At 33.5% G+C, this 26,055-nt stretch overlaps 5 protein-coding genes across 7 annotated transcripts; 2 read left to right on the top strand and 3 right to left on the bottom strand.

Annotated features, from left to right (window-relative positions):
- The first annotated feature begins 3,324 nt into the window (after positions 1-3,324).
- On the top strand, positions 3,325-6,232 carry LOC106407937. Its single transcript, XM_022706696.2, has 3 exons — positions 3,325-3,508; positions 4,151-4,326; positions 4,421-6,232. Exons 1-3 carry the CDS (start codon positions 3,325-3,327, stop codon positions 6,230-6,232), a joined length of 2,172 nt encoding a protein of 723 aa, XP_022562417.2.
- Positions 6,233-7,991: 1,759 nt separating this feature from the next.
- On the bottom strand, positions 7,992-9,588 carry LOC125582403. The gene is made up of 4 exons (XM_048749087.1): positions 9,055-9,588; positions 8,717-8,944; positions 8,220-8,633; positions 7,992-8,084 (listed from the first exon to the last, which is right to left on the bottom strand). Exons 1-4 carry the CDS (start codon positions 9,586-9,588, stop codon positions 7,992-7,994), a joined length of 1,269 nt encoding a protein of 422 aa, XP_048605044.1.
- Positions 9,589-10,571: 983 nt separating this feature from the next.
- LOC125581705 lies at positions 10,572-11,809 on the bottom strand. The gene is made up of 4 exons (XM_048747611.1): positions 11,784-11,809; positions 11,403-11,656; positions 11,234-11,315; positions 10,572-11,112 (listed from the first exon to the last, which is right to left on the bottom strand). The coding sequence occupies exons 1-4, from the start codon at positions 11,793-11,795 to the stop codon at positions 10,705-10,707; spliced, it is 756 nt and encodes a 251-aa protein (XP_048603568.1). The 5' UTR covers positions 11,796-11,809; the 3' UTR covers positions 10,572-10,704.
- A 29-nt stretch (positions 11,810-11,838) lies between these two features.
- Positions 11,839-15,844, bottom strand: LOC125581704. 3 transcript variants are annotated; one of them, XM_048747609.1, is made up of 6 exons: positions 15,151-15,844; positions 14,661-15,062; positions 14,462-14,560; positions 12,296-14,377; positions 12,207-12,212; positions 11,839-12,127 (listed from the first exon to the last, which is right to left on the bottom strand). In XM_048747609.1, the coding sequence occupies exons 1-4, from the start codon at positions 15,832-15,834 to the stop codon at positions 14,192-14,194; spliced, it is 1,371 nt and encodes a 456-aa protein (XP_048603566.1). In that variant the 5' UTR covers positions 15,835-15,844; the 3' UTR covers positions 11,839-12,127; positions 12,207-12,212; positions 12,296-14,191. The 3 variants fall into 3 exon arrangements, with proteins under 3 accessions (XP_048603566.1, XP_048603567.1, XP_048603565.1); XM_048747610.1 differs by having other exon boundaries at positions 11,839-12,212; positions 12,296-14,252; positions 14,330-14,377; XM_048747608.1 differs by having other exon boundaries at positions 11,839-12,212.
- Positions 15,845-19,825: 3,981 nt separating this feature from the next.
- On the top strand, positions 19,826-22,882 carry LOC106389904 (probable serine/threonine-protein kinase At1g54610). Its single transcript, XM_013830255.3, has 7 exons — positions 19,826-20,568; positions 20,634-20,918; positions 20,989-21,306; positions 21,364-21,591; positions 21,681-21,881; positions 21,979-22,317; positions 22,413-22,882. The coding sequence occupies exons 1-7, from the start codon at positions 20,206-20,208 to the stop codon at positions 22,548-22,550; spliced, it is 1,872 nt and encodes a 623-aa protein (XP_013685709.1). The 5' UTR covers positions 19,826-20,205; the 3' UTR covers positions 22,551-22,882.
- Positions 22,883-26,055: the final 3,173 nt, after the last annotated feature.

Here is a 26,055-nt window from a genome sequence, read left to right as displayed (position 1 = left end):
ATTAAACATATGTAAGATTACCATTTTACATTTTTATTTAAAAAAAATAATATGTAAACATACAACATAAAAAATGAAAAAACTACATTAAACATATGTAAAATTATCATTTTTCACTTAAAAAAAAGACGGCATATCTCCATAACGTAACATTACCATTTTATAAAAAAAACAAAAAACATTATATATAATTTTGAAAATAATAAATATACGTAAACATACAACATAAAAATAGAAATACTACATTAAACATATGTAAGATTACCATTTTACATTTTTATTTTTAAAAAATAATATGTAAACATACAACATAAAAATAGAAAACTACATTAAACATATGTAAGATTACAATTTTTCACTATAAAAAAGACAGCTTATCTCTATAATGTAACATTGCTATTTTGTAAAAAAAAACATTAATATAATTTCGAAAATAATAAATAATATGTAAAAATACAACATAAAAAATAGAAATACTACATTAAAAATATGTAAGATTACCATTTTAAATTTAAAAATAACAATAATATGTAAACATACAACATAAAAAAATGGAAAAACTACATTAAACATATGTAATATTACCATTTTTCACTAAAAAAACGGCTTATCTCCATAACGTAACATTACCATTTTATAAAAAAAAAACATAAATATAACCATTTGACTATTTGTCCAAGTTCTTCTATTAAACATTGCCGTTTTACATTAAAATGGAAAAAAAAACATTAAGATTTAAACATCTATTTTAAAATATAGAATATAGATATTAACTAAATATAAATTATAAGAAAGAGAGATACTCAATATATAGAGAAATAAATAATAATTAAATATTATAAATATATAAATATATAAATAATATAATCAATAATAAGTAAATGCACAATTTTTAAAATAAGGAAAGAGTACACTAAATATTAAACATCTATCTGAAAATGTAAAATATAGATATTAAGTAAATATAAAGTAAAAAGAAATACACAACTTAAAAACAATGGAAAAAATATATTAATATTTAAACATCTATCTTAAAATGTAAAATATAGATATTACGCAAATAGAAATTATAAGAAAAAGAAATACACAATTTAAAAAATGGAAAAAGTACATTAGTATTTAAACATCTATCTTAAAATGTAAATCTATCTTAAAATATAAAATTACTAGTAAATAGAAAGTATAAGAAATATAAATACCCGATATAAAGAAAAATAAATAATAAGTAATCTCTACTAATAAAAGGGACCTTTTGAGGCTCCATGAGAGGTCCACATCAGCTAAAAAACTTCTACCGAAAGATGACGCGTGACATTATTTTTTGAAAAAATAAAAAATATATAATAAGTAAATTTGCAATATAAGGAAAAAATATATAATAAGTAAATAAACAATATAAGAAATAGAAACATTGCATTAAACAATAATAAGTAAATACACAATATAAGAAAAAAATAAATAATAAGTAAATATACAATACAATAAATAGAAATATTACATTAAACATCTATCATAATATTATCATTTGATATAAAAACAAAAAAAATTAGAATAAGTAAATATATAATTGAGAAATAAAAAAAACTAAATTAAACATCTATAAAATAATAACTGAATACAAAACTCCATGGGATGTCCACATCAGCGAAAAAAAACTTCTACCGAAAGATGACACGTGGCATTATTATTTAAAAAATAGAATCCTTACTAATAAAAGAGACCTTTTGAGGTTCCATAGAGCGTCCACATCAGCAAAAAAAACTTCTCGCGAAAGATGACACGTGGCATAAAATATAGTTTCGTATTTTAATATTACTAATTTTTGAAAATTATAAATAATATGTAAACATACAGCATAAAAATGGAAAAACTACATTAAACATATGTAAAATTACTATTTTTCACTTAAAAAAACGTCATATCTCCATAATGTAATATTACCGTTTTATAAAAAAACAAAAAACATTATATATAATTTCGAAAATAATAAATATACGTAAACATACAACATAAAATATAGAAATACTACATTAAACATATGTAAGATTACCATTTTACATTTTTATTTTTAAAAAAATAATATGTAAACATACAACATAAAAATGGAAAAACTACATTAAACATATGTAAAATTATCATTTTTCACTTAAAAAAAGACGGCATATCTCCATAATGTAACATTACCATTTTATAAAAAAAAAACAAAAAACATTATATATAATTTTCCTTACTAATAAAATGGACCTTTTGAGGTTCCATAGAGCGTCCACATCAGCAAAAAAAACTTCTCGCGAAAGATGACACATGGCATAAAATATAGTTTTATATTTTAATATTACTAATTTTTGAAAATTATAAATAATATGTAAACATACAGCATAAAAAATGGAAAAACTACATTAAACATATGTAAAATTACCATTTTTCACTTAAAAAAAACGGCTTATCTGCATAATGTAACATTACCGTTTTATAAAAAAAAACAAAAAACATTATATATAATTTCGAAAATAATAAATATACGTAAACATACAACATAAAAAATAGAAATACTACATTAAACATATGTAAGATTACCATTTTACATTTTTATTTTTAAAAAAAATAATACGTAAACATACAACATAAAAATGGATAAACTACATTAAACATATGTAAAATTATCATTTTTCACTTAAAAAAAAGACGGCATATCTCCATAATGTAACATTACCATTTTATAAAAAAAACAAAAAACATTATATATAATTTTGAAAATAATAAATATACGTAAACATACAACATAAAAAATAGAAATACTACGTTAAACATATGTAAGATTACCATTTGAGAAAATGACACAAAGAACACCAAACAAAGTTTTCCTCCCCAAACTAGCACTCAGGATCAGAAATCACAAAAATAGGTTTCACTAAAGGGGTAATTTACCCTTATGCCCTCTTCTTTCAGTAATTAAAAAGAAAAATTTGAAATCAATTGTCGCCGTCCCCGTTTCATCGCTTCTTCTTCTCCTCATCGCTGTCTTTCGTCGTCATCGTCTCTCCGTCGTCGTCTCTCCGTCGTCGTCTCTCCGTCGTCGTCATCGTCGTCGTCTCTCCGTCGTCGTCTTCGCCTCTCCGTTGATCCGTCGTCGTCTCTCCGTTCATTTATCGTCGTCGTCGTCGTTTCTCAATTGATCTGTCGTTTCTACGTCTATTCATCTCATTCTCTCTCTCGTGTGTCTGATTTGATTAAGGTTTGAATTATTTCATTTTGTTATACATTATTTAGTTTTTGTTATATATTATTCATTTGTTGATGAATTGAAGTTGATTTTGTAGAACAATGGAAGTTTTGTGCATCTGTGGACAATGGATCTCAAAAGAATATCTCCAGTGGGAGTTTCTTGTTGATTTGAAGAGGAATGCATCAATTATTTCCATAGAAGAAGATCTACTGTATGAAGATTTGATGAAGATTGTCTCTGAAGATTTTAGTGTTAAAGAGGAAGAAATCAGTTTGAGTTATGGTATTTCATTGGATATGAAATGTATTATTGAAAGTTTCCCCCCACTCTCGATAGGTAATACTCGTCAGCTCAGAACTTTCATTTCCAAGACTAGAGCATTTGATGGAACCTGTCGTTTGTGTGTTAAGGTTTGTATGATTTTTTTCTTCCTTAGACTTTTCAGGATATGCTTCCTAATCAAGTATTATGCCTTACAGAACTACTCGACTTTTGCAGGTTAGTACTGATCCAGCTAGCTGTAACACTCAAGCTTCTGATACATTTGCTTCTCCTGTTCCATTGAATGCCAATCCAATGATTCTTTCTACTGTGCAGAGAGAAAAACAGGTACATTGTCCCTAATTCCCTTTTTCTGTTTGTGTTTGCATGATATGCTTCCTAATCAAGTATTATGTCTTACAGAACTACTCGACTTTTGCTGGTTAGTACTGATCCAGCTAGATGTAACACTCAAGCTTCTGATACATTTCCTTCTCCTGTTCCATTGAATGCCAATCCAATGATTCTTTCTACTGTGCAGAGAGAAAAACATGTACATTGTCCCTAATTCCCTTTTTCTGTTTGTGTTTGCATGATATGCTTCATAATCAAGTATTATACCCTACAGAACTACTTGACTTTTGCAGAGTCTTCTATATGAAGGTGTTTCTACAGTTCCTCTGAATGCTCTTCCGGATTTTAGTCCTGTCCATATTGGACTTTTGCAGGTTAGTATTGATCCAGCTAGCTGTAACACTCAAGCTTCTGATACATTTGCTTCTCCTGTTCCATTGAATGTCAATCCAATGATTCTTTCTACTGTGCAGAGAGAAAAACAGGTACATTGTCCCTAATTCCCTTTTTCTGTTTGTGTTTGCATGATATGCTTCATAATCAAGTATTATGCCTTACAGAACTACTCGACTTTTGCAGAGTCTTCTATATGAAGGTGTTTCTGCAGTTCCTCTGAATGCTCTTCCGGATTTTAGCCCTGTCCATATTGGACTTTCACCAACCACGAGAGGAGCTGGCGATATTAAGGTGAATAGCTATTTTAAGACAAAGAGAGAGTTGATGTTGAGGATGAAGAAATGGGCTTTAGAGTGGAAGTTTGAGTACAAGACTGTCTCTTCTAACAAGTCAAGAGTGCTTTTGAGCTGTGTTGATGAAAATTGCACGTGGAGGATGCGTGCTATCAAGCTACCTCTTTCAGATTTTTTCGTTGTTGAAAAGTATGTTCATGAGCATACATGCGATACAACACACAGGAAAGCCAACCACAGACAAGCATCTGCAAAGTTGTTGGGTTCTTTGATTTGCAGCAATTATGGAGAAAAAAAGGAAGGTCTCAAACCGAAACAGATCATTGAACAGGTCAGGATGCTGCATGGTGTTCACATCAATTACAAACAAGCTTGGAGAGTGAGAGAAGAAGCTCAGATTTTGGTTAGAGGGACTCCTGAAGACAGCTATTACAATTTGTCTAGGTGGTTGTATAAAATCACAGAAACAAACCCTGATTCCTTGACTTATCAACATGTGGATGCTACAGGAAAGTTCAAGTATGCATTTGTGGCTTTTGGTCCTTCGATAAGGGGATTCTCATTGATGAGGAGAGTTATTGCAGTAGATGGTACATTTCTGAAGGGAAAATTCAATGGGACTTTATTGGCAGCTTGTGCTCAAGATGGGAATTATCATCAATATCCTCTCGCCTTTGCAGTGGTTGACGCGGAAAATGGCGCCTCTTGGAAATGGTTCTTTAGAGGTTTGAGCCAGAAGATCCCAGACGCTTCGGATCTTGTTTTTGTATCAGACAGGGCTAACTCCATTTCTTCAGCGTTGGAGGATGTATATCCCTTATCTCACCATGGAATTTGCAGGATCCATCTGCTCCGCAACATCACTCCTACATATGCGAAGACTGGGTTGCTACCTCTGGTGGAAAGCGCTGCTGATGCCTATACGTGTCACGAGTTTTGGTTAATCTTCAATGACATAAAGGATAAATGTCCTGAATTGGCTAAGTATCTGGAAGATTCTGATTTTAGGAAGTGGGCACGAAGCTATGCGCCTGCGAACAGGTATAATATCATGACTACCAACATTGCAGAGTCTCTCAATTCTATGTTGAGGATGCCTCGTGAGTTGCCCATTATCTCTCTCCTTGAAACTATCAGATTGACGATGACCACTTGGTTTTTTGAGCGACGCGAAGCGGCTGTGAAACATAAGCACCTGGTTACTCCAAAAGTTGTGCAGAAATTGGTATCTAGGTTAGGGGCCGCAATGTTGTTGAATGTGTATCAAGTTGATCGAAGCGAGTTTGAGGTGAAGAATGAAACAATGAAGTTTGTTGTTGACTTGGAGAAGCGGCATTGCACATGTAATGTTTTCGACATTGACAAGATCCCCTGCATCCATGCCATCGCTGCTGCTAAGCATATCAAGAGAGATGAAAACCTTTTTGTTGATGCTTCTCACTTGACAGAAACGTGGGCTAAAGCTTATGCTGAAAGCATACATCCTGGTGGAGAGTTGTCAACGTCCACCTATCCAGAGAATATTGATGAACTGTCTTGCCCACCTCCAGCTACCAAAAAGAAAAGTGGACGCCCTCCTACAAAGAGAAAGAGATCCGTTGGCGAGTTTGGGGTTCCTGGATCTAAATCTCAGTCCCACAAGTGCAGCAGATGTGGCACAGGAGGGCACAACAAGAGCACATGCGAGAGGCCTATAGGATGAATATCTACATTTTTATTGATTATTATTTGGATGTTGGCTATTTGATGGTTACATGATATGCACCAGACCATATACATTTTTTTCTTTTGGAACCCTATCCCGAATAAGTATGATTTCTTCCAAATTTTGTAATATACAACATTATCTTTTGATCTCATTTCAATTCTTAGTTTAAACTTCTTTGCTAGAAAAAAACACAGTAATATTCAACTATTCTGGAATCCCATCCAGAAATACCGAGTTCCTTTCCAAGGTTTATAATACAACATTTTCTGTTAAGAATATTTATGTGGAAAAGTGTAACAGATGATTCTCCTCGGTCTAGCGGCTAAAACACTTATCTGTCGAAATTGTAATGCTTGACTCGACCCGGGTTCGATGCCCATACTAATCAGAGTTTTTTAAAAAAATTTAAGTTGAATAAAAATAAAAGAAATATATTACTTTACTTACAACATGTAATGACTGAAATCAACTTGGCCTAGTGGCTACTAACTCTTAATTCCCTCTTTCCTCCTAGTCATCTCCGGGTTCGAATCCTAGTAGATGTTTATATAAATATTTTTTTTCCTCCAAAATTTGCAAATCACATTATCAAATTTTCCAAATATGTAGATATTAATCCTTAGTTTTGATCTCATTTCATTTTTTCTAGTTTAAGAAAGAAGCACACTAATATTCATGTATATTATTCATGCATACTCTGGAAGCCCATCCTGAACTATCAAAGATCTTTCCAATGTATTATACTATAAATTATATGGCTAAATTCAATTATGTGGAAGCAACTAACAGATGATTCTCCTCAGCCTAGCGGCTAAACCACCAAACCTATGATACCGAAACATTTGTTCGACCCGGGTTCGACTCTCCTACGAGTAATGGTTGATTTTTTTTTTTTTGTTCAAGCATATATCTCAGGAATCGAAGAGTCTCTTCCAAACGACATCGAGTTGCTTGAAGATATTATCAAAGCTGATGGAAAATTTGATTTTCGTAATATACAACCTAGGTTTATAATATAACGTTTGCGGTTAAATTCATCTATGTGGACACTTATAACAGATGATTCACCTCAGCCTAGCGGCTACACCACCTATCTTTCCAAATCTGAAACACTTGTCCCGACCTAGTTTCGATACCCCTTGGAATCAGATTTTTTTTAAAAATTATAGTTGAATACAGATAAAAGAAATATATTCTGTTACTTACTTCACCTAACGATTGAAACACACTTAAATATGTTTATGTGGAAAAATCTACCAGATGATTCTCCTCGGCCTAGCGGCTAGACCACCTATCTTTCAAAACTTATACACTTGTCTCGACATGGGTTCGATTCCCCTTGGAATCAGATTTTTTTTTTAACGGTTCCTTTCTAAAACAGACATCATTTATCTCAGTAACCGTTCAATAATCGAAAGGTTGCTTTCTAAACCATTTTATAGTAATCGAAGGGTTACTTTTCGTTCTATATATACAAGGGAAGATATCAGATCTCTCTTTTACTGACTTTCATTTCTTCTGTGTTTATTCTTTTCTCATTCATCAAGTTTCAATGGAAGGGTCAAAGAAGATGATGAAGCGTCCCATAAAGGAGGTTTACGGATCTGATGCTTCCGATGGTTTCAACAAAGGAAAGGCGGAAACTGTGGAACGTTACAGGGCTCTTCTTCGTTTGTCCAACGAACACAGGCTATCTGAAATTGAATGGCATCAAGCAGCCAGCAAAGCAAATTCCATTGCTTCCCAAATCGAGTTAAGTTGCCTCATTGTTAAGTTGTTCATATGCTTGATCTGTATTGGCTTCACCTTGTCTGGAAGCCGTCTCATGAAATGGAGTTGTGTCAGTCTGTGCAAGTACAACAAAAATTAGGAAGGCAATCCTAAATATGTATAACATCTTCCAAAATTACTTGACAACTCAAAAAAAGACTGAATCAAGAACTAGATAAACATTAATTTTAATTTTCGAAAAAAAAGTTACCTCATTGTTTGGAGTTTCATATGAAGTAACTCTTTGTAGTTTCTCTAGTTTTGTCACACGTTCTTTAATCTGTTTCCTGTCTTTTTCAATCAAACACAAAGGACCGTTCATGATCCTTAAATTATCTCCCACCATCTCACTGATTCTGTTGATCTTTGATTCCAAAGACTCCTCCTGATACGAAGAAGAAGCTTGACTCATCCCTCCATTCCCAAACAGTAAAGATGCTCTTCTTATTTGTTCATTAGCACCGTATAGGTCTACTGGCATGTTTCGCCAATCTCTAATTTTAAACTTATAACCTCTCTTGGATAAATCGGCCATGTCATCCAGATCTTTATTAGCTTCGTCTTCCATGCAAACATCAGCTTCTGGATCATTAGGAATAGGAGGTAGGATGCATATGACCTTAAGCTGAAACCATAAAAATAATTAGCTTTTAAATGGAGAATCATAAGGCAAAACAGAAACAAGAAAAAAATAATGTAAAAACTTACATGATCTTTGATTTCAATTAGGAGAACATCTATCAGCTGTGGAGAAGCTATTTGAAGGTACTTCTCACACAAAAATATTGGGGTAGACGGTTGAACGCTCAGAATAGGAACCACTTGACTGAATGCATACTGTAGCAAAGGTACTGACTCAAGTATCCATATAAGAAATGCCATAGGGAATCCTTGCAAATCATAATTGTTTTTGTCGAGGCTTTTGTCGACAGCTCTCTGAAGTGATTTTAACAGCAAATTATAAGATGTTATCCCCCATGGGTATGTCATCAAGACATCCATATCCTGCGCTATTTTCACATAATCCAAAGTAAAAGTTGTGCCACCGTCGAGAAGGCTATTCTGTAGTAGTATGCTCTCAGGAGGAGCATTGCAAGGCAGAATCTCTCATCAGAAGCATCTTCTCTTGTGTTTCTGAGCTGCTTCTCCACGTCCTTTACTGTATGAGTACGCCCTTTTAGGAAGTCCCACTTAAATCTCTCGGTTTCCTCTCGTGGTTCTCTTGCTTCACCACTACATTTCAAACCAGTCACCATGTGGAATTCTCTTATAGAGAACCTCACTGGCTGAGCACCAAAATGGAACCAGGATTCGTGTCTCTTCACTGTCTTGATGCTTTTGGTGAGAACTGCGTGCACTATCTTTGCTGATAATTTCAAAGACCTCTCTCCAAGCTTGATCACCGGTCCCAAAAACGTCCCTCTTATTCTGTTGAACTCATCATTTCCTAGAATCTCCTTAACAGTTGTGATATAAGCAACTATCGAGTGTTGGTTTATCGATATCGTCTTCTCTGGCTCTGATCCAATCGGATATCTCAGCTCAGGCAGTGCTAGTCTTAATGGTAATGGATCTCCCATCTTGTTTCAGGAAGGGTTTCCTGAAACAATACAAATCCTTCCTGAAGTCTATATACATGCTTTCACATGAACTAGAATTCTACCAATCATATTAGGTTAAAACGAGCAAGCCTATACACAAGCAAAAACCAGGAGACCAATCTCTCAGAAAGAAAACACACATAAGGTTGAATCTGCAGGAAGGGTTTCCTGAAACAATACAAATCCTTCCTGAAGTCTATACACATGCTTTCACATGAACTAGAATTCTACCAATCATATTAGGTTAAAACGAGCAAGCCTATACAAAAGCAAAAACCAGGAGACCAATCTCTCAGAAAGAAAACACACATAAGGTTGAATCTGCAACATACCTTAAAGAGATAGAGCTCTAGAAATGGTTTTTCTCGGAGAATAGAGAGAGCTCGCGTAAAAGATCGAGAGAGAGAGAGTTCTGGAGATGGGTTTTCGTCGGAGATCGAGAGATATGGAGATGAGAGAGAGATTCGAGAGGCGGAGACGAGTGAGATTCTAGAAGTTTGAAATGGCGAGAGTGTTGAGACGGTAAGAGTTTTGTCTTTTTCCAATCGAAATGTATTGGTTTTGGAAACCTATCCTATATTAATTGGTTTAAGTATGCTTATGTAATATTCTTTAACAGATGATTCACTTCAGACCAGCGGTTAAACCGAGGCATTTCATAACACAAAAGTCTCTCTATCCCCGGGTTCGATAAGTGGTGGATTCAAAATCAATTTTAATTTTTTTTTTTGTTACAGTTTGGAGTTAAATACAATTAAATGTAATCCATTAACAGATGATTCTTCTTTGCCTAGTGGCTAAAATCCCACACTATCCAAATACGCAAACTCTCTCCCTCTGGGTTCGATACTTTTTGGATCTAAATTTTTTTTTTTTTTTTTTGTATGTAAACATCACAATTTTAAGCTTACAATTTTTTCTGGAAACCCATCCAGAAACATTATTTAACCTTCCAAGATATATGATACCCAAAAAAAATACTTGATATCCTTCCAATCTTTCTTATGTAACCAGACGCCAACAACATAACAAAATAAACAGTCATAACTAAAACCGAGTCTTAACTAAAACAAAAAATGTTTTGATGCATCATTCTCATTTCCCAAAGCTCTCATCCACAAATTGGTTGAAGATCTCACAAGACAAGGTTCTCCTTAGCTCCAATGCATTGTCATCATTAATCTTTGTCATGTCTCCTATCTTCAATGACTGGCACTCCAGAATCTTGACAAGAAATATTCCAAGAGTAATCCCATACACAACATCAACATCTTCTCCCCATGTCTTCTCTGGATATACCTTCCCTCTTACAATATCTTTAAATAAATCGTTGAAAATCTTTTTACCTTTGACCTTTTCTTTCTTGTAAGCCAAATCATGAGAGAGCAAGCAATGCAAGAACTCCATAGGTAGGAAGCACGCCTTTGGAATCTTGTAGTTGTGGAACCAAGTAGCATTCTCATTTCTTCTGCAATTTAGCATTGCAAAGGCTCCATCAATGTGCTGCAAAAAAAATGCAAACATTATCTATTTTGTTACTATCTAATTCCTGAAACTAAACAAATCCTTCCTGAATTTTTTTTGAAAAAAAAGCTCAAGGCAAGAACATATGTAAAGAAATTACCTCTTTCTTAAGGTCCTTTTTTGCATTTTCCATGCTTTGAAAGAAAGATTTCCTTATCTTATTATCATTGATTGATAGGGACCTGCAGTCGATTAAAGATTCAAAGGAATTACTAAACCTTTTATACATAAATATAAGAATATATAGACAACGACAGAAACATGCTTACGTTTCATGCATGCCGGGCTTTAATGTCATCCAATTTTGAAGCCTTGAAAGCTTATGTTCCACAGGAGTTGAAAACGGATCAACTGCAGGTATAATCTTAGGTATTACAGTTAAAGCCGGATTTCTGTCAGACTTGAATGGAGTTTTTGTGTCTCTAGATCGTTTAGGCACCCTCTCGCTCCTTCTTAGGAAAACATTATCCATTCCTGAATTTTGTGATGAGGCAGCAGCTTTCCTTTTCTTATCAGGCTTCACCTTTAATCAAACAATAGACACCAAGCAAAATATTATCAAATTTGTTGCAATCGGAATTTCTGGAAACCATTCCTGAAACTAAAATGTATGTATATCAAACAAAAGTATAATTCAAGTTATGATTTACCTTATCTGCCATCTTCCAGACTCCATCTTTCCGTTCTCTATGAATTCGTAAATCTGAATGTTTGAATAGAATAGTTTCCATAGAAGTATAGAGACACACCGAGTATGTGTTATCACCAAGTACCATGCTAATTTGTCCGCTGCTCCAGCCATTGTTGTAAAAGACTTCTACCTTATCCATCATCTCAAAGGATTTTTGGTCACTAGTTGGTGTTGCAGGACGTATTTTGTCAGCCGTGATAGTATCCTGAAGTTTCTGAAGTCTATGTTGGTCTGCGAAGAGTGTCGTGTACTCAACTGTCAGCTCCTCTAGTCCTTCACACAGTTTAAGATCAACAACCTTTCCTGGATACCATATTTCGTCATCAGTACACAAAATCTCAACCTCTGCGCCTATTTGAAAGTGAGCTAGAAGCCTGCTTACTTCAACCTATGAAAAATGAAGATTCAGTAACATCAGCGGTTTCAAATTGTTAGAATAATAATTAAAGATCAAATATACTCGATGCATACCTCGTTTGTTTCTGAAAAATCTATAGCACTTGTCTGAAGATGCTCTGTTTTCTGAGTAATAGGCGGTATCTTCGAAACATGCTCAGTAGTAGGTTCAGTAGTAGGCTCTGTGGAAACTAGCTCAGTAGTAGGTTCTGTAGTATCCTTGAGATTTTCTTCTGCTTGATTCTGCTTTGATGGTGTCTCATCGGATTGCTCTCCCTCACTTGTCTGAAGGTGCTGTGTTTGCTGAGTAAGAGGCTGTGTAAGAAGCTGTGTAAGAGGCTGTGTCTTCGAAACATCTGTGGAAACTAGCAGTTGTATGTTTTGTAGTATCCTTGAGATTTTCTTCTGCTTGATTCTTTCTGCTTGATTGTGTCTCCTCTCCCTCATTTAGAGAAAAATATTGGGTCACAGTTTCTGTCTCACTCTATAAGACAAAAATAAATGGCAAGAGTTAGTTGAATAGAAAAATATTACATAAACATTTTAAATATTTCTTCTTACCAAAGCATTCTTATTTTCTTCAATAACTAGTGCAATTAGTGAAGACAATGGAGAGGAAGGTGTGTGATGCACAGCATGTGTATCCTCTTGTAATAACAATAAAATAAAAGAGGTAGTTATGAAGAAGTTTCTACAATTTAAAATTCAAGTTGTACTTATGAAAGACATTTCTATGCTTACCTTTTTACTGTTTGCTGAAATGATCTCAGTCAATGGCTGTGTAGCCTCATACGTTCCCTCTGTTACCGTCTGCAAAAAAAACAAAAAAAGTCAGGAAGGGGATCAAAAACAAGTACAAAAGCTTCCAAACATTACTTGAAATCTCCAAGATTTTTTGAGCATTTACCTGCTGTTTCTGAATTGGAGTAAAAACTTGAGCCTCAATACTCTTTGGAGATATTGGAGAAGAAGGTGCTCATTCATTTCCAGTGTTTCTTTTTGCAAAACTTGAGTCTGAGCAGCAGGTGACTCAATCACAATCTGCAAAAAATATCAGGAAAGGCCATCATGAATACATTCAATTATAATTTCTAGAGTAAATATTACCTCATCATTTGTTTTTCCTTCTTCTTGATTAGCTTTGGGTGGCGTCTCATCAGTAGAGGTTTGTGTTTCCCTCTGCCAAAAATTAGAAAGGTCTATATATGTAAATCACCCAAAACTAATTGTAAACTCCAACTGTCATTGAGCATATACCTCTTTTGTCAGATTAGGAGTGAAAACTTGACTATCAAGGGCAGGCATGTCATCCGATGGCTCTCTCTCAATCTGTAAAAATTATCACGAAGGCAATCCAGAGTACGTTCTAAAGCTTCCAAACATTAACTTAAAAATCCAAGATTTTTTTTTACCATGTACCTGCTGAGTTTGACTTGGAGTATAAACGGGAGTTTCAATACTCTTTGGAGCTATTGGAGAAGAATGTGTCTCATTCATTTCCACTGTTTCTTTCTGCGAAACTTGACTCTGAGCAGCAGGTGACTCCCTTGTTAATTTCTCTCTCACAATCTGCAAAAAAATATCAGGAAAGGCCATCATGAATACATTCAACTATAATTTCTAGAATAAATATTACCTCATCATCTGGTTTGCCATCTTGATTAGGATTGGATGGCCTCTCAGCAGGTGACTCACTTGTTTCTTTCTGTCAAAAATCAAAAAAGCCTTTATATGTAAAAAAAAATCACCCAAAACTAATTTGTAAACTCCAACTGTGAAAACAATATCATTGAGCATATACCTCTTTTGTCAGATTAGGAGAGAATACTTGAGTATCAAGGGCAGGAGTGTCATCATCTGATTCATTCATTGTCTCCTGCAAAAATCAAGAATGCATTCAAGAATATGTACAAAAGTTTCCAAATATTACTTCAAAACTCAACAATATTTATTGGTTACATACCTCATGTGTCAAATTAGGTTGTTGAGACATTGGAGATAAAGGCGTCTCACTCGATGGTTGCGTGTAATCCTGCAAAAATCAGGAAGGCATTCAGGATTTTGTACAAGAATTTCCAAATATTTTCTTAAAAATTTTTGAGCATATACCTCATTTTGTTGAGACTTTGGAGATGCAGCTGATTCAATCATTGTCTCCTGCAAAAATCAGGAATGCATTCAAGAAGTACAAAAGCTTCCAAATATTACTTCAAAACTCAACAATATTTATTTGTTACATACCTCATGTGTCAAATTAGGCTGTTGAGACATTGGAGATAAAGGCGTCTCACTCGATGGTTGCGTGTGAGACATTGGAGATAAAGGTGTCCCACTGGATCGCTGTTTGTCAAATATTAGGAAGGCATTCAAGAATATGTACAAGATCTTCCAAAAAATACTTGAAAATGCAAATGTAAAAGAAGATGTTTTGAGAATTTACCTGTTGTGTCACGTTAGTGGGAAAAACATTGTTGTTTCCTTCCAACTCTGACACACGGGCTCTAAGATGCATGTTTTCTTCTTCCAGTAATGACATTCGATCCTTCATGCTCTTCAGATTCTCCTCCATTACCTCGATGATTCTGTTCACTTTTTCATTTACTGAATCCTCATCAATCGGAGTAGAAGCTTGGCCAGTCTCCTTATTTGCCATCATTTGAATAAGAGCATCCAATGTTTCAAATGTGTCTACACACCTATTTTCCCAGTCATCGGCTGTAAGCTTGTACCCTTTCTTTGTTACATCTTTCAGTGTTTCCAGCTCGTCACTATATTTGTCTTCAATGGAGATATCATCTTCTGGATCATGAGGAATAGAAGGTAGTATGCAATGGACCTTCAGCTGAGAGTATTTTAAAAAAGACCAATGAGAAACATATTAAAAAGAAGAAGCCAAATAAACTGAGAAACATATACTTGGAAAAGCTTACCTTTGTATCAGCTTCAACCTGTAAAACCCTATCAAGTGATGGATTCTCTACCTCAGTGTATTTTTCACACAAGTAAGTCGGCCCAGGAACCTCAACTGTTGGTACACACTTACTGAACTTATTCCTTACCAAAGGAATCGACTCTAGTATCCAAAGAAGGAATACTAGAGGATAAACTTGCAACTCAAATTTGGATTTATTCTCCAAATGATTCACAACAGCGTTTTGAATTGACTTCAGGAGCACAATGTAAGCCTCTTTCCCCCATGGATATGTCATATCCTGTGCATTTTTTGCATATTCCAAAGCAAAACTCCCTCCTTTGCTCTTCCGCAATAATATGCTCTCTACCAGGATGAGCATTGCGAGGCATACTCTCTCCTCAGAAGCATCTTCTCTTGTGTTTCTGAGCTGTTCCACCACGTCACTTAACTTATGACTACGCCCCTTTAGCAATTCCCAATTAAATCTATCGGTTTCCCTTCGTGGTCCTTCTAATGCACCGCTACATTTCAAGCCTGTCATCATATGAAATTCTCTTATAGAGAACCTCATTGGCTGCGCACCGAAATGGAACCAGGCTTCATTCTCCTTGACAGAAACGATGCTTCTAGTGAGAATGGCGTAGACCATCTTTGCTGATAACTTCAATCCTCTCTCACTGAGCTTCATTATAGGTCCCATAAATGATCCTCGGACTCTTATCATCTCATCTGGTTTTAGGATGCTGTCAACGATAGAGATATACTCTGAGCCGGAATATTGGTTGATTGCTGACTTTTGCTTTGGCTGTGAACCAATAGGATACTTCAGCTCTGGCAGTGCTAGTTTTAGAGGTACTGAATCTCCCATCTTGTTTCTATCCTGCGTAAACAAGGAAAAAAAATTTCAAACTTTTCTGGAAGGCTTTCCTGAAATAACACAACAAATGCTTCTTGAAATTATTATAAACACTAGACAGTTTCACAAGCAACAAAAGACTCATAAGCAAATTCAAGAACCTATCAAAAATATCATCATTCCTAATCAAAACAAGACTCTAAGCAAAAAAGTTTCAAAATGTGTTACCATACGAGTTTCAATATTCAACATTCAATAGATGCAGCAACAAATGCTTTCTGGAAATCTTCTAAAAACATTCAATAGATGCAGCAAGAGACAACAAACTTTTATTTTATAAATTTGTACAAACACACAGAAGGTTGAATCTGCAACATACCTCAAAGAGATGAATTATGCTCCAACAACTTTGTGTTCCCACAATTCAAAAGTCTTTTATTTGCTTCGCTGGTAATAAGAAAGAGTAACAAACAAATCAAAATCAAAACGCAAGCTTCACAAATTTTAATTCAAAAACCCTAATTTTAAAAAGTTACATAGTGATTTGTGTCCGATTTTGAGAGTAGAGAGTGTGACGCTGATGATTAGATAGCCGGAGAAGATGATTAGCGAGCCGGAGAAGATGATTAGCGAGCCGAATAAGATGACTAGCGAGCCGGAGAAGATGATTCCCTAGCCGGAGACGATGATTCCCGAGCCGGAGAAGATGATTCGCGAGCCGGAGACGACAGTGCCGGTGAGGGTTTGAAGATTCCCGAGCCGGAGACGACACGGTTCGAAGAGTCGTGAGTGAAGGAAATGAATTGTTTGTTTTTTTATTCTTATAACACAAGGGTAGTAGTGACCTTTTGCCCTTTAATGAATGTCATTTTTGTGACTTTCATTTCCTGGTGTCATTTTTGTGACATAAACTTGAAATGTGTTCTTTTGGACAATTGCCCTTACCATTTTACATTTTTATTTTTAAAAAATAATATGTAAACATACAACATAAAAAATGGAAAAACTACATTAAACATATGTAAGATTACCATTTTTCACTAAAAAAAATGGCTTATCTCCATAATGTAACATTGCTATTTTGTAAAAAAACATTATATATAATTTCGAAAATAATAAATAATATGTAAGCATACAACATAAAAAAATGGAAATACTACATTAAAAATATTTAAGATTATCATTTTACATTTAAAAATAACAATAATATGTAAACATACAACATAAAAAAATAGAAAAACTACATTAAACATATGTAATATTACAATTTTTCACTAAAAAAGGCTTATCTCCATAATGTAACATTACCATTTTATAAAAAAAACATAAATATAACTATTTGACTATTTGTCCAAGTTCTTCTATTAAACATTGATGTTTTACATTAAGATTTAAACATCTATATTAAAATATAAAATATAGATATTAACTAAACATAAAGTATAAGTAAATAATAAGTAAATATTATAAATATATAAATTATATATACAATAATATGTAAATGCACAATTTTTAAAATAAGGAAAGAGTACATTAAATATTAAACATCTATCTGAAAATGTAAAATATAGATATTAAGTAAATATAGAGTATAAGAAAAAGAAATACAGAACTTAAAAACAATGGAAAAAATATATTAATATTTAAACATCTATCTTAAAGTGTAAAATATAGATATTACGCAAATAGAAAGTATAAGAAAAGGAAATACACAATTTAAAAAAATGGAAAAAGTACATTAGTATTTAAACATCAATCTTAAAATGTAAATCTATCTTAAAATATAAAATTATTAGTAAATAGAAAGTATAAGAAATAGAAATACACGATATAAAGAAAAATAAATAATAAGTAAATATATAATATAAGTAAATATGCAATTTAAAAATGGAAAATTATATTAAGATTTAAAAATATATCTTAAATTTTAAAATATAGATATTACGTAAATAGAAAGTATAACAAATGGAAATATATAATTTAAAGAAATGGAAAATGTACATTAAGATTTAAACATCTATCTTAAAATGTACATTTATCTTAAAATGGTAGTAAATTATATAAAAATGAAAATACCACATTAAACAAAAAAAAATGTATAGTTTTACATCAAGAAAGTTCCTATAAAATTCATTATTCCATCAACATCATCCTCACACTATCAACGAAAACTTCAAAGCACTCGAGCAAAAAAATGGTTTCACCATCAACTCTTGCCGTCCCAAAAACCTTTAATGACCTTAAAGGAGATTTTTTATAACAACGAACTTTTTGTTAGGTGGATTCATTGTTGGAAAACCCGCAACTTACAAAAGCCAAATTTATTCATGAAAATTGAATTGGTTTTCATAGACTCAAAGGTATTCTTACAAATTTAAATTAATCTAATCCATAATTTTATTGTTAATATTCATACTAACTCTTTCATGATCAAACCATTACATTTAATAACCATTCAAGCGTTTATCCTGAAACAGTTCTTTCTTCGCCGAATCAGGTATTGGTTCATGTTGGTTTAGTATTTTGTTTTTGGTTTATTAATGGTTTAGGATGGTCCTATTGTAAATATAATTTAATTTGGTTTAGCATATATTATGCTTAAAATAACTTAAATTAAATAATAGTAATATTATGCTTAAAATATAATTTTAGAGAGTTTTCAAATATAGTTTACAAAACATTATAGGTGATGAATTTAATTTATTAAATTCGTTTATTACTTAAAACTACGTTTTTTTAAAACATACTGAGTTATAAATATCAATGCTGGATTGGTGAGTATAACATGAAGACAAAAATATAAATATTCCATTTTCAAGATAATAAATTCAACTTTTATTCAATTACTCAATATATAATATCTTAAATTATTATTATTTTTAAAATATACATAATTTATATATAGAGATTAATCTTCCAAACTTAAACTATTATATTATATATGAATAATGTTTTTAAATAAAAATAATTTCTGATTTAAAAAAAATAAAAACAACAAATGGTTATTTTCAAATAATGGATGTAATTTACATTATACTATCATTTAACAAGTATTAGATATGTTTTGATATATCATTATTTTCTATTTCCAGAAAAAAAATAAATTGTTAAACATCAATATCATCTAGGTTAAGTATACTAACAGCACAAATTCAAACATCACAAAAAATATTTACATAAACATTATAATACAATAATTTAATCAAAAAATACAATTCAAAAAATCATTATTCAAAAGAATTATATACTTAATATTTGAAAATCAAATATATTTTTGCTAAAATTGTACTTACCTGGCCAAGGAGATCGACCATCTTTTTACGGATCGATCGATTGTTGAGCATGTGGTCGATCCGAAAATACTCTGCAGTTTAATTAAATATCTAAAACATTTATTGCAACACTCAAGAGATAGTTTTGCTAAATATGATAACTATATAGCCAACAAAATTACAAAAAAATATTTAAATAGTAAAAAAATGTTAATTTAACGTGTTAAAATTTAAAAATAAAGTTTACTTATGACATGCATCTTAACTAAATATATATCATAACCTAAATATAAATAATTTAACAACTTAAATTAGAAAAAAAAAAAAATCTCGGGCGTAGCCCGGGTTAATCCCTAGTAACTCCAAAAATTTGGATATTTGATCCGCGTTCACCCCTTAAAAAAGTTAGTAAGAATCAATTATGCATAATTCACAAAAGAAAAAGGTGTAATTTACAATTTAGGCAAGAAAATTAGTGAGAGAGAAAGTCCCACCTTCCGTTGACGAAGACGGTGTTAGCTGTTGGCATATAAATATGTAAAATAATACACATCAATAATACATATATATGTATTTTTGATATATTATGTATGTATACATAGTTTATACACATCTCTCTGTCTCTGCGTCTTCTTTGGTCAAATGATACCAATCTCAAAAAAAAAAGAAGAAAAATAAAAATCCAAATCTTGCGTACACATCTCCTCCTACTCTCTCCCTCTTTCACATAGTTTCATCTTCACTTTAGCCTGAATTCAAATTGGGGTTCCTGGGTTTTGATTTTTCCACTCAAGTTCGTTTTTTTTTTTGGTCCCTTTGGATTGAGTTAAACATCAGGTTCTTGGTTTCGATTCGATGGTGCCGGGAAAATGAAGTTGAGTTTGGTAAGGATGAATTAGGGTATCTACAGTAAGTAATAAAGAGTTGAATCGGGGCTCATCTCATGGGTTGCATAATCTCAAAGAAGAAGTCTCCAAAGAGAAACCATCATCATCAAAGGAAAGAATCATCGGAGAAGCGTTCTTCTTCGAGGATTGATGATTCGAGCCAGAGTAAAGAAGAGCAACAAGACAGATCCAAGTTCAGTTCAACTAGGTTGTCTCCGGAGATTGCAGAGATTGGTGACACGGATGAAGATGAAGACGAAGACAAGGATAAGGAACTAAAGAGAAAGCCTAGTACTGTTGTTGCTAAAGAAGAACCAGAGGTGGCTGCAGGATGGCCTGCTTGGCTAGTCTCGGTGGCTGGTGAAGCACTTGTGGGTTGGACTCCACGTCGTGCTAGCACCTTTGAGAAACTGGAGAAAGTAAGTATACAATTTGGCTCCTATGGTGAACTTTGTTTTAATGAATGTTTCTTTCTTCTTTGTAGATTGGACAAGGTACGTACAGCAGTGTCTACAAGGCTCGTGATCTCTTGGATAACAAGATTGTTGCGCTTAAAAGAGTCCGGTTTGATCTCAGCGATTTAGAGAGTGTTAAGTTTATGGCTAGAGAGATCATTGTAATGAGGAGGCTTGATCATCCTAATGTACTCAAGTTACAAGGCTTGATCACTGCCTCTGCTTCATCTTCTCTTTACTTGGTTTTCGAGTATATGGACCATGATCTCGTTGGACTTGCTTCCATTCCCGGTATCAACTTCTCTCAGCCTCAGGTACTAACTCACTAACTCGCTACCACAGTTCTTTTCATCAAACTCAAACTTCTTCTTCTTCTTATGTAAGGTTAAATGTTACATGAAACAACTTCTAAGCGGGCTTCATCATTGTCACAGTCGCGGTGTTCTGCACCGCGATATAAAGGGATCAAACCTACTTATCGACAGTAATGGGATCTTGAAGATAGCAGACTTCGGGTTAGCAACGTTTTTCGACCCGCAGAACACTGTTCCCTTGACTAGCCGTGTTGTGACTCTATGGTATCGACCACCAGAGCTTCTTCTTGGAGCTTGTCATTATGGTGTTGGTGTTGATTTGTGGAGCGCTGGCTGTATCTTAGGCGAGCTATATTCTGGGAAACCCATCTTGCCTGGCAAAACCGAGGTAGAATAAAACAATCTTGAATCCATCTAGAACTCATTTCTCATAAGCTGTTTGTAGGTGGAGCAACTGCATAAAATATTCAAGCTGTGTGGTTCACCAACAGAAGATTACTGGAGGAAACTGAAGCTACCACCTTCAGCTGCGTTTAGACCCGCGCTTCCTTACGGACGACGTGTAGCTGAGATGTTTAAGGACTTGCCTACTAATGTACTCTCGCTTCTGGAGGCTTTACTCTCTATAGATCCTGACCGGAGAGGCTCTGCAGCTAAAGCTCTTGAGAGCGAGGTGCTGCTTTTAACTTTAATGTACTTTTGTGATCATTCAAGTATATTGTGATTTGATGATAACACAACATAGTTGCTGTTGTGGAGCAGTACTTTAACACAGAGCCGTTTGCTTGTGATCCATCCTCTCTACCGAAATATCCTCCAAGCAAAGAGATCGATGCTAAACTCCGCGACGATGCTAAGAGGCAAGAGAAGAACGAAAGACAAGACTCTCAGACGAGACAATCACATGAAAGAAAACTTATCCCGCCGCTAAGAGCTAATCCATCACTCACAGCGGCTATGGAGGTAACAGAGTATTGGTTTGATCTGCTATGGTTTGGTGTTGTTGCCTCTGATCCATCAGAATATTAACAAAAAAAAGATACTTGTTGGTCCAATACAGAACCCTTATCTAAGAAAATGTGTTCCTGGTCATTCGGCGAGGCAAATGCAGATTACAAAGGACATGACCAGCAACAATCCAACGAGTGGGAGAGTCTCTCACTCGGGTCCCATGATGAAGAACCGGAATCACAGCCGGTTTACTTACATGAAGGACAATGCAGCAGCACCTTCAAGCAGGGCTAACTTAGCAGGACAAAGCGGTTCGCGTGTAGACACAACTGGCTCCTCAGATCAAACAATCATGGATCAGCAAAGGAGGAATTTGAGAGCATTCAACAGAGCTGACACTATGGATAATAGTAAGAGGCAAATCAAAATCCCAAATGACCCGTCTTGGGTAAGTTATTCTCACAGATTCTTTTCTTCCTTTACTTTTGCAGACAAGAAACTGTCTTTTACATCTCTTTCTGTTTATGTTGTTTTTACATACAGTATGATGCTGGGGATAACAAAATGTACATGTCGGGTCCATTGCTGGCTCAGCCAAGAAAAGTGGATCAGATGCTGGAAGAACACGACCGGCAGCTCCAGGAATTCACCAGACAGAAAGCAAAACATTCCAGAAGCTGATAGCATAATGTGTCTGAATGATTTTTGCTTATTTTGCCCGGAATGGACAAAAACAGAGAACCAGTTCGAGTCTTGTTGTATCAAAGAAGAGTCTGATGAGTTTTCTTGAAAAAAAAAATTGTAATAGAGATTTAAAGTCGCTGTCTTTATAAAAAGGCGCAGCTCTGTGATTATATAGAACATGTATACAGACTCATGATAGAGTTTGATCTTTGTGTAGTACATACATGTATGTACATTTCTTCATATATTATAGATGTGTACATACATACATGTTATACATTTCTGTGTGTTTAAACGATTTGGATTACTTAAGAAACCATTATTTGTTCTTCTGCCAAGGAATGAAATCCATTTAATCAGAGGCAATACAGACTTTATATTACACTCTCTACACAAAAAAAATGTTTTTTGGATAATGATTTGAACAGTCCATTTATTAATATGACCCATTTAACATTTCTAATATATTACTTAATCAATTCATATTAACAAATTATTTGGGATATTTTTGTCAAACGTGACAGACAAATCAAGTAAATTTTTGGACAAATCTCATAAATAGCATTTTTCTTAAATCTTTTCTCAAAAAATAGCATTAAAAGAATAAAAATCTCCAAAATATCATTTTTTGACAACCCAAAATATCATTTATTAATCACTAAAAACATTAAATTACCCTGCATCTTAAACCATTAACCACAATCCCGCCTCTTAATTATTAAATCCTAAATTCTAATCACTAAATTATAAACTTAAATATATAAATATGTTTGTTTTTACATTCACTACAAGAAAACATGCCTATAACGAGGAAAAATTACGAGAAAATATATTCCTCGTAAATTTACGAGAAAATTACTACGATTTTACGAGAAAATTACTACGATTTTACGACAAAACTGAATTTCGTCGTAAAGTTGTAGTAAAGTTACAAGGAAAATGTTTCGTGGTAATTTACATGTAAATTTACGTCGATTTTACGAGGAAAGAGAAAATTCGTTGTAAAGTCCTTGTAACTTTACAAGGCTTTTACGACGAAACATGTTACCATTAATTTTTGTGAAAACGTATTTTAAGCATGCTTTACCAAACTGATACCCTCGGTTTAGAGATTTTGGAATAACTTGATTAGCTGCTATCAAAGTTACACCTCGTGAACGAATAGTTGCTAGAGAAGAATCACTTTTGCAAGAAGAAGTGTGTATCACTGAAGTGGAAGTATCTGAACAACAAACTGATGACATCCTTCTAATTGATGTGGATAACCGTCAATATGAAGATCTTTTCGACGATATGACGGATGAAGAAAGTGAAGAAGAGTTCGATGCAAGCGATGATAATCATTGTACTGATATTGTTGAAAACTCGAATGATTCAGAATGATGTAATATATGTTTTAAATATTTTAAAAAAATATATAAATCAGTTTAAGACTTAATGCAAGTGTATATTGTTTGGTTATAATAATTATTTGTTGGCTTTTAAGGATTTAATTGGAGTTTAGGGTTTAAGAGAAAATAGGATAAATGGGAGAATTGGGGAATGGGGTAAAAGGGATATGAGGTTATAGGTAAGAGACTTTGGGGGTTAGGGATTTGATTTTTAGGGATTCAGATATAGTCGTAGTAAATTCGTCGTAATGGAAAACACGGGCCTGGTATATTCCTTGTAATACACGTGTCCTTGTAAATTCATTGTAATCATTTCCTTGTAAATTCGTTGTAAAGATTTCTTTGTAAATTCGTTGTAATGCTCCCTTGCAAATTCGTTGTAACTCTAAAAACGCGGGCCTGGTAGATTTTTCGTAAACATGTGTCCTTGTAAATTCGCTGTAATTCTTTCTTTGTAAATTCGTTGTAATGCTTTCCTTATGAATTCGTTGTAACTTTACAAGGATTTTTTTCACGAAACATGTTACCATTATTTTTGGTGAAAACGTGTTTAAGCTGTTTTACCAAACTGATTTTGTTGTAAGCATTCTCAAGCCAAGCAAGTTAACTTCATTTCATACCCTCGGTTTAGAGATTACAAAATAATTTGATTATTTGCTATCAAGTGGTTGTTTGATTATAGTACTTATAACTTGCGTTTTAAGGATTCAATTGGAGTTTAGGGTTTAAGAAAAAATATGATAAAGGGGATGATGTGGTAAAAGGGTATGGTGTAAATAGATAAGTGATTTTGGGGTTTAGGGATTTGATTTTCGGGGTTTCAGATATAGTCCTAGTAAATTCGTCGTAATAGAAAACACACGGGCCTGGTAGATTCCTCGTAATACATGTGTCCTTGTAAATTCGTTGTAATGCTTTCCTTGTAATTTCATTGTAAAGCTTTCCTTGTAAAGTCGTCGTAAAATTTTTCTTGTAAATTCGTCGTAAATATTCCTTGTAAATTCGTTGTAATTCAAAAAACGCAGACCTGGTAGATTCCTCGTAACAATAAAAACGCGGGCCTGGTAGATTCCTCGTAAAATTACGACGACTTTACGAGGAATGTTGTTTTCTTATATAAACTCGACACATGAATGAGGAATGCGTCCTTCATTCATCTCAAACCACTCCTCTCCTTCTCTCAAAGGTATGTTGTTTTTAATATTAATTTAGGTTTAGGTGGTTAGTTTAGGTGGTTAGTTTAGGTAATTAGTTTAGGTGATTAGTTTAGTTAATTAGATTAGGTGGTTAGTTTAGGTGGTAATTTTAGGTAACAAAACTATATTCAAATATTAGGTTGAGGCATTTAAACGACTGATTAGATATTTTTTTTTTAAATTAAACATATTTTATTTTCTTATAATTTTATGTAATTAATTATATTAATATGTTTATTTTTTCAAGGTGGCTCCTAAAAAGATGGAACTGACGGTATGAATATGCTTCATCAATGAAGCCACAAGGACGACTTCATCCTACTTTTCGAGACGGAACCCATAGATGAAGTACGAGACTCTCCATGAAGAAACACCTCCAACAACTACTTCGACGGCGTTCTCCCTTAGCTTTTTTTTTTTCAATTTTTTTGTTTTCTATTATTAATTTGAATATTATTTTATGATATTTATATATTTTTTTAAAAAAATATTTTAATTTTCAATATTTATTTTATAAATTATATATTTTGATTTTGAATATTTCATAATAATACAATAATATGACAATGAGATGTAAATTTCTCGTAAAGATTACGAGGATTTTACAAGTATTTCCTTGTAAAATCATCGTAATCTTTACGGAAAATTTACTAGGAAATACTTGTAAATTCCTCGTAAATATTACAAGGACTTTACATTAAAAGACTTGTAAATTCGTCGTAAATTGTACAAGTACTTAAAGACGACTTTACAAGGAAACTATACGAGTCTTTTACGATGAAGCGTAACTACGAAACTACGACAAAAATACTCTCTTTCGCTTTTACAACGAATTTATTTCGTCGTAAATGTTACATGGAAGTTACGACGAATCTTGCATTACGACGGACGTTTTACAACGAAACGCTATTCCTT

This window comes from Brassica napus, chromosome C2 (genome assembly GCF_020379485.1).
Source record: "Brassica napus cultivar Da-Ae chromosome C2, Da-Ae, whole genome shotgun sequence".
Taxonomy (NCBI): Eukaryota; Viridiplantae; Streptophyta; class Magnoliopsida; order Brassicales; family Brassicaceae; genus Brassica; species Brassica napus.
The sequence above is the reverse complement of the archived record's forward strand: the minus strand, read 5'-3'. Positions and strand labels throughout refer to the sequence as shown.

Coding starts and splice junctions, on each gene's coding strand:
- LOC106407937 (XM_022706696.2), top strand. CDS start 3,325: ATGGAAGTTTTGTGCATCTGTGGACAATGGATCTCAAAAGAATATCTC. Junction 3,509..4,150: donor AGAAATCAGTTTGAGTTATG/GTATTTCATTGG, acceptor TTCTATATGAAG/GTGTTTCTACAGTTCCTCTG. Junction 4,327..4,420: donor CTGTGCAGAGAGAAAAACAG/GTACATTGTCCC, acceptor CGACTTTTGCAG/AGTCTTCTATATGAAGGTGT.
- LOC125582403 (XM_048749087.1), bottom strand. CDS start 9,588: ATGGGAGATCCATTACCATTAAGACTAGCACTGCCTGAGCTGAGATAT. Junction 8,945..9,054: donor ACAGAATAGCCTTCTCGACG/GTGGCACAACTT, acceptor AAATCACTTCAG/AGAGCTGTCGACAAAAGCCT. Junction 8,634..8,716: donor TAATTGAAATCAAAGATCAT/GTAAGTTTTTAC, acceptor TTATGGTTTCAG/CTTAAGGTCATATGCATCCT.
- LOC125581704 (XM_048747608.1), bottom strand. CDS start 15,834: ATGGGACCTATAATGAAGCTCAGTGAGAGAGGATTGAAGTTATCAGCA. Junction 15,063..15,150: donor AGGTTGAAGCTGATACAAAG/GTAAGCTTTTCC, acceptor AAATACTCTCAG/CTGAAGGTCCATTGCATACT. Junction 14,561..14,660: donor CCACTAACGTGACACAACAG/GTAAATTCTCAA, acceptor TTTGACAAACAG/CGATCCAGTGGGACACCTTT.
- LOC106389904 (XM_013830255.3), top strand. CDS start 20,206: ATGGGTTGCATAATCTCAAAGAAGAAGTCTCCAAAGAGAAACCATCAT. Junction 20,919..20,988: donor TCAACTTCTCTCAGCCTCAG/GTACTAACTCAC, acceptor TTCTTATGTAAG/GTTAAATGTTACATGAAACA. Junction 22,318..22,412: donor TCCCAAATGACCCGTCTTGG/GTAAGTTATTCT, acceptor TTTTACATACAG/TATGATGCTGGGGATAACAA.
- LOC125581705 (XM_048747611.1), bottom strand. Junction 11,316..11,402: donor AAGCCCGGCATGCATGAAAC/GTAAGCATGTTT, acceptor AATCGACTGCAG/GTCCCTATCAATCAATGATA. Junction 11,113..11,233: donor AAAAGGACCTTAAGAAAGAG/GTAATTTCTTTA, acceptor TTTTTTTTGCAG/CACATTGATGGAGCCTTTGC.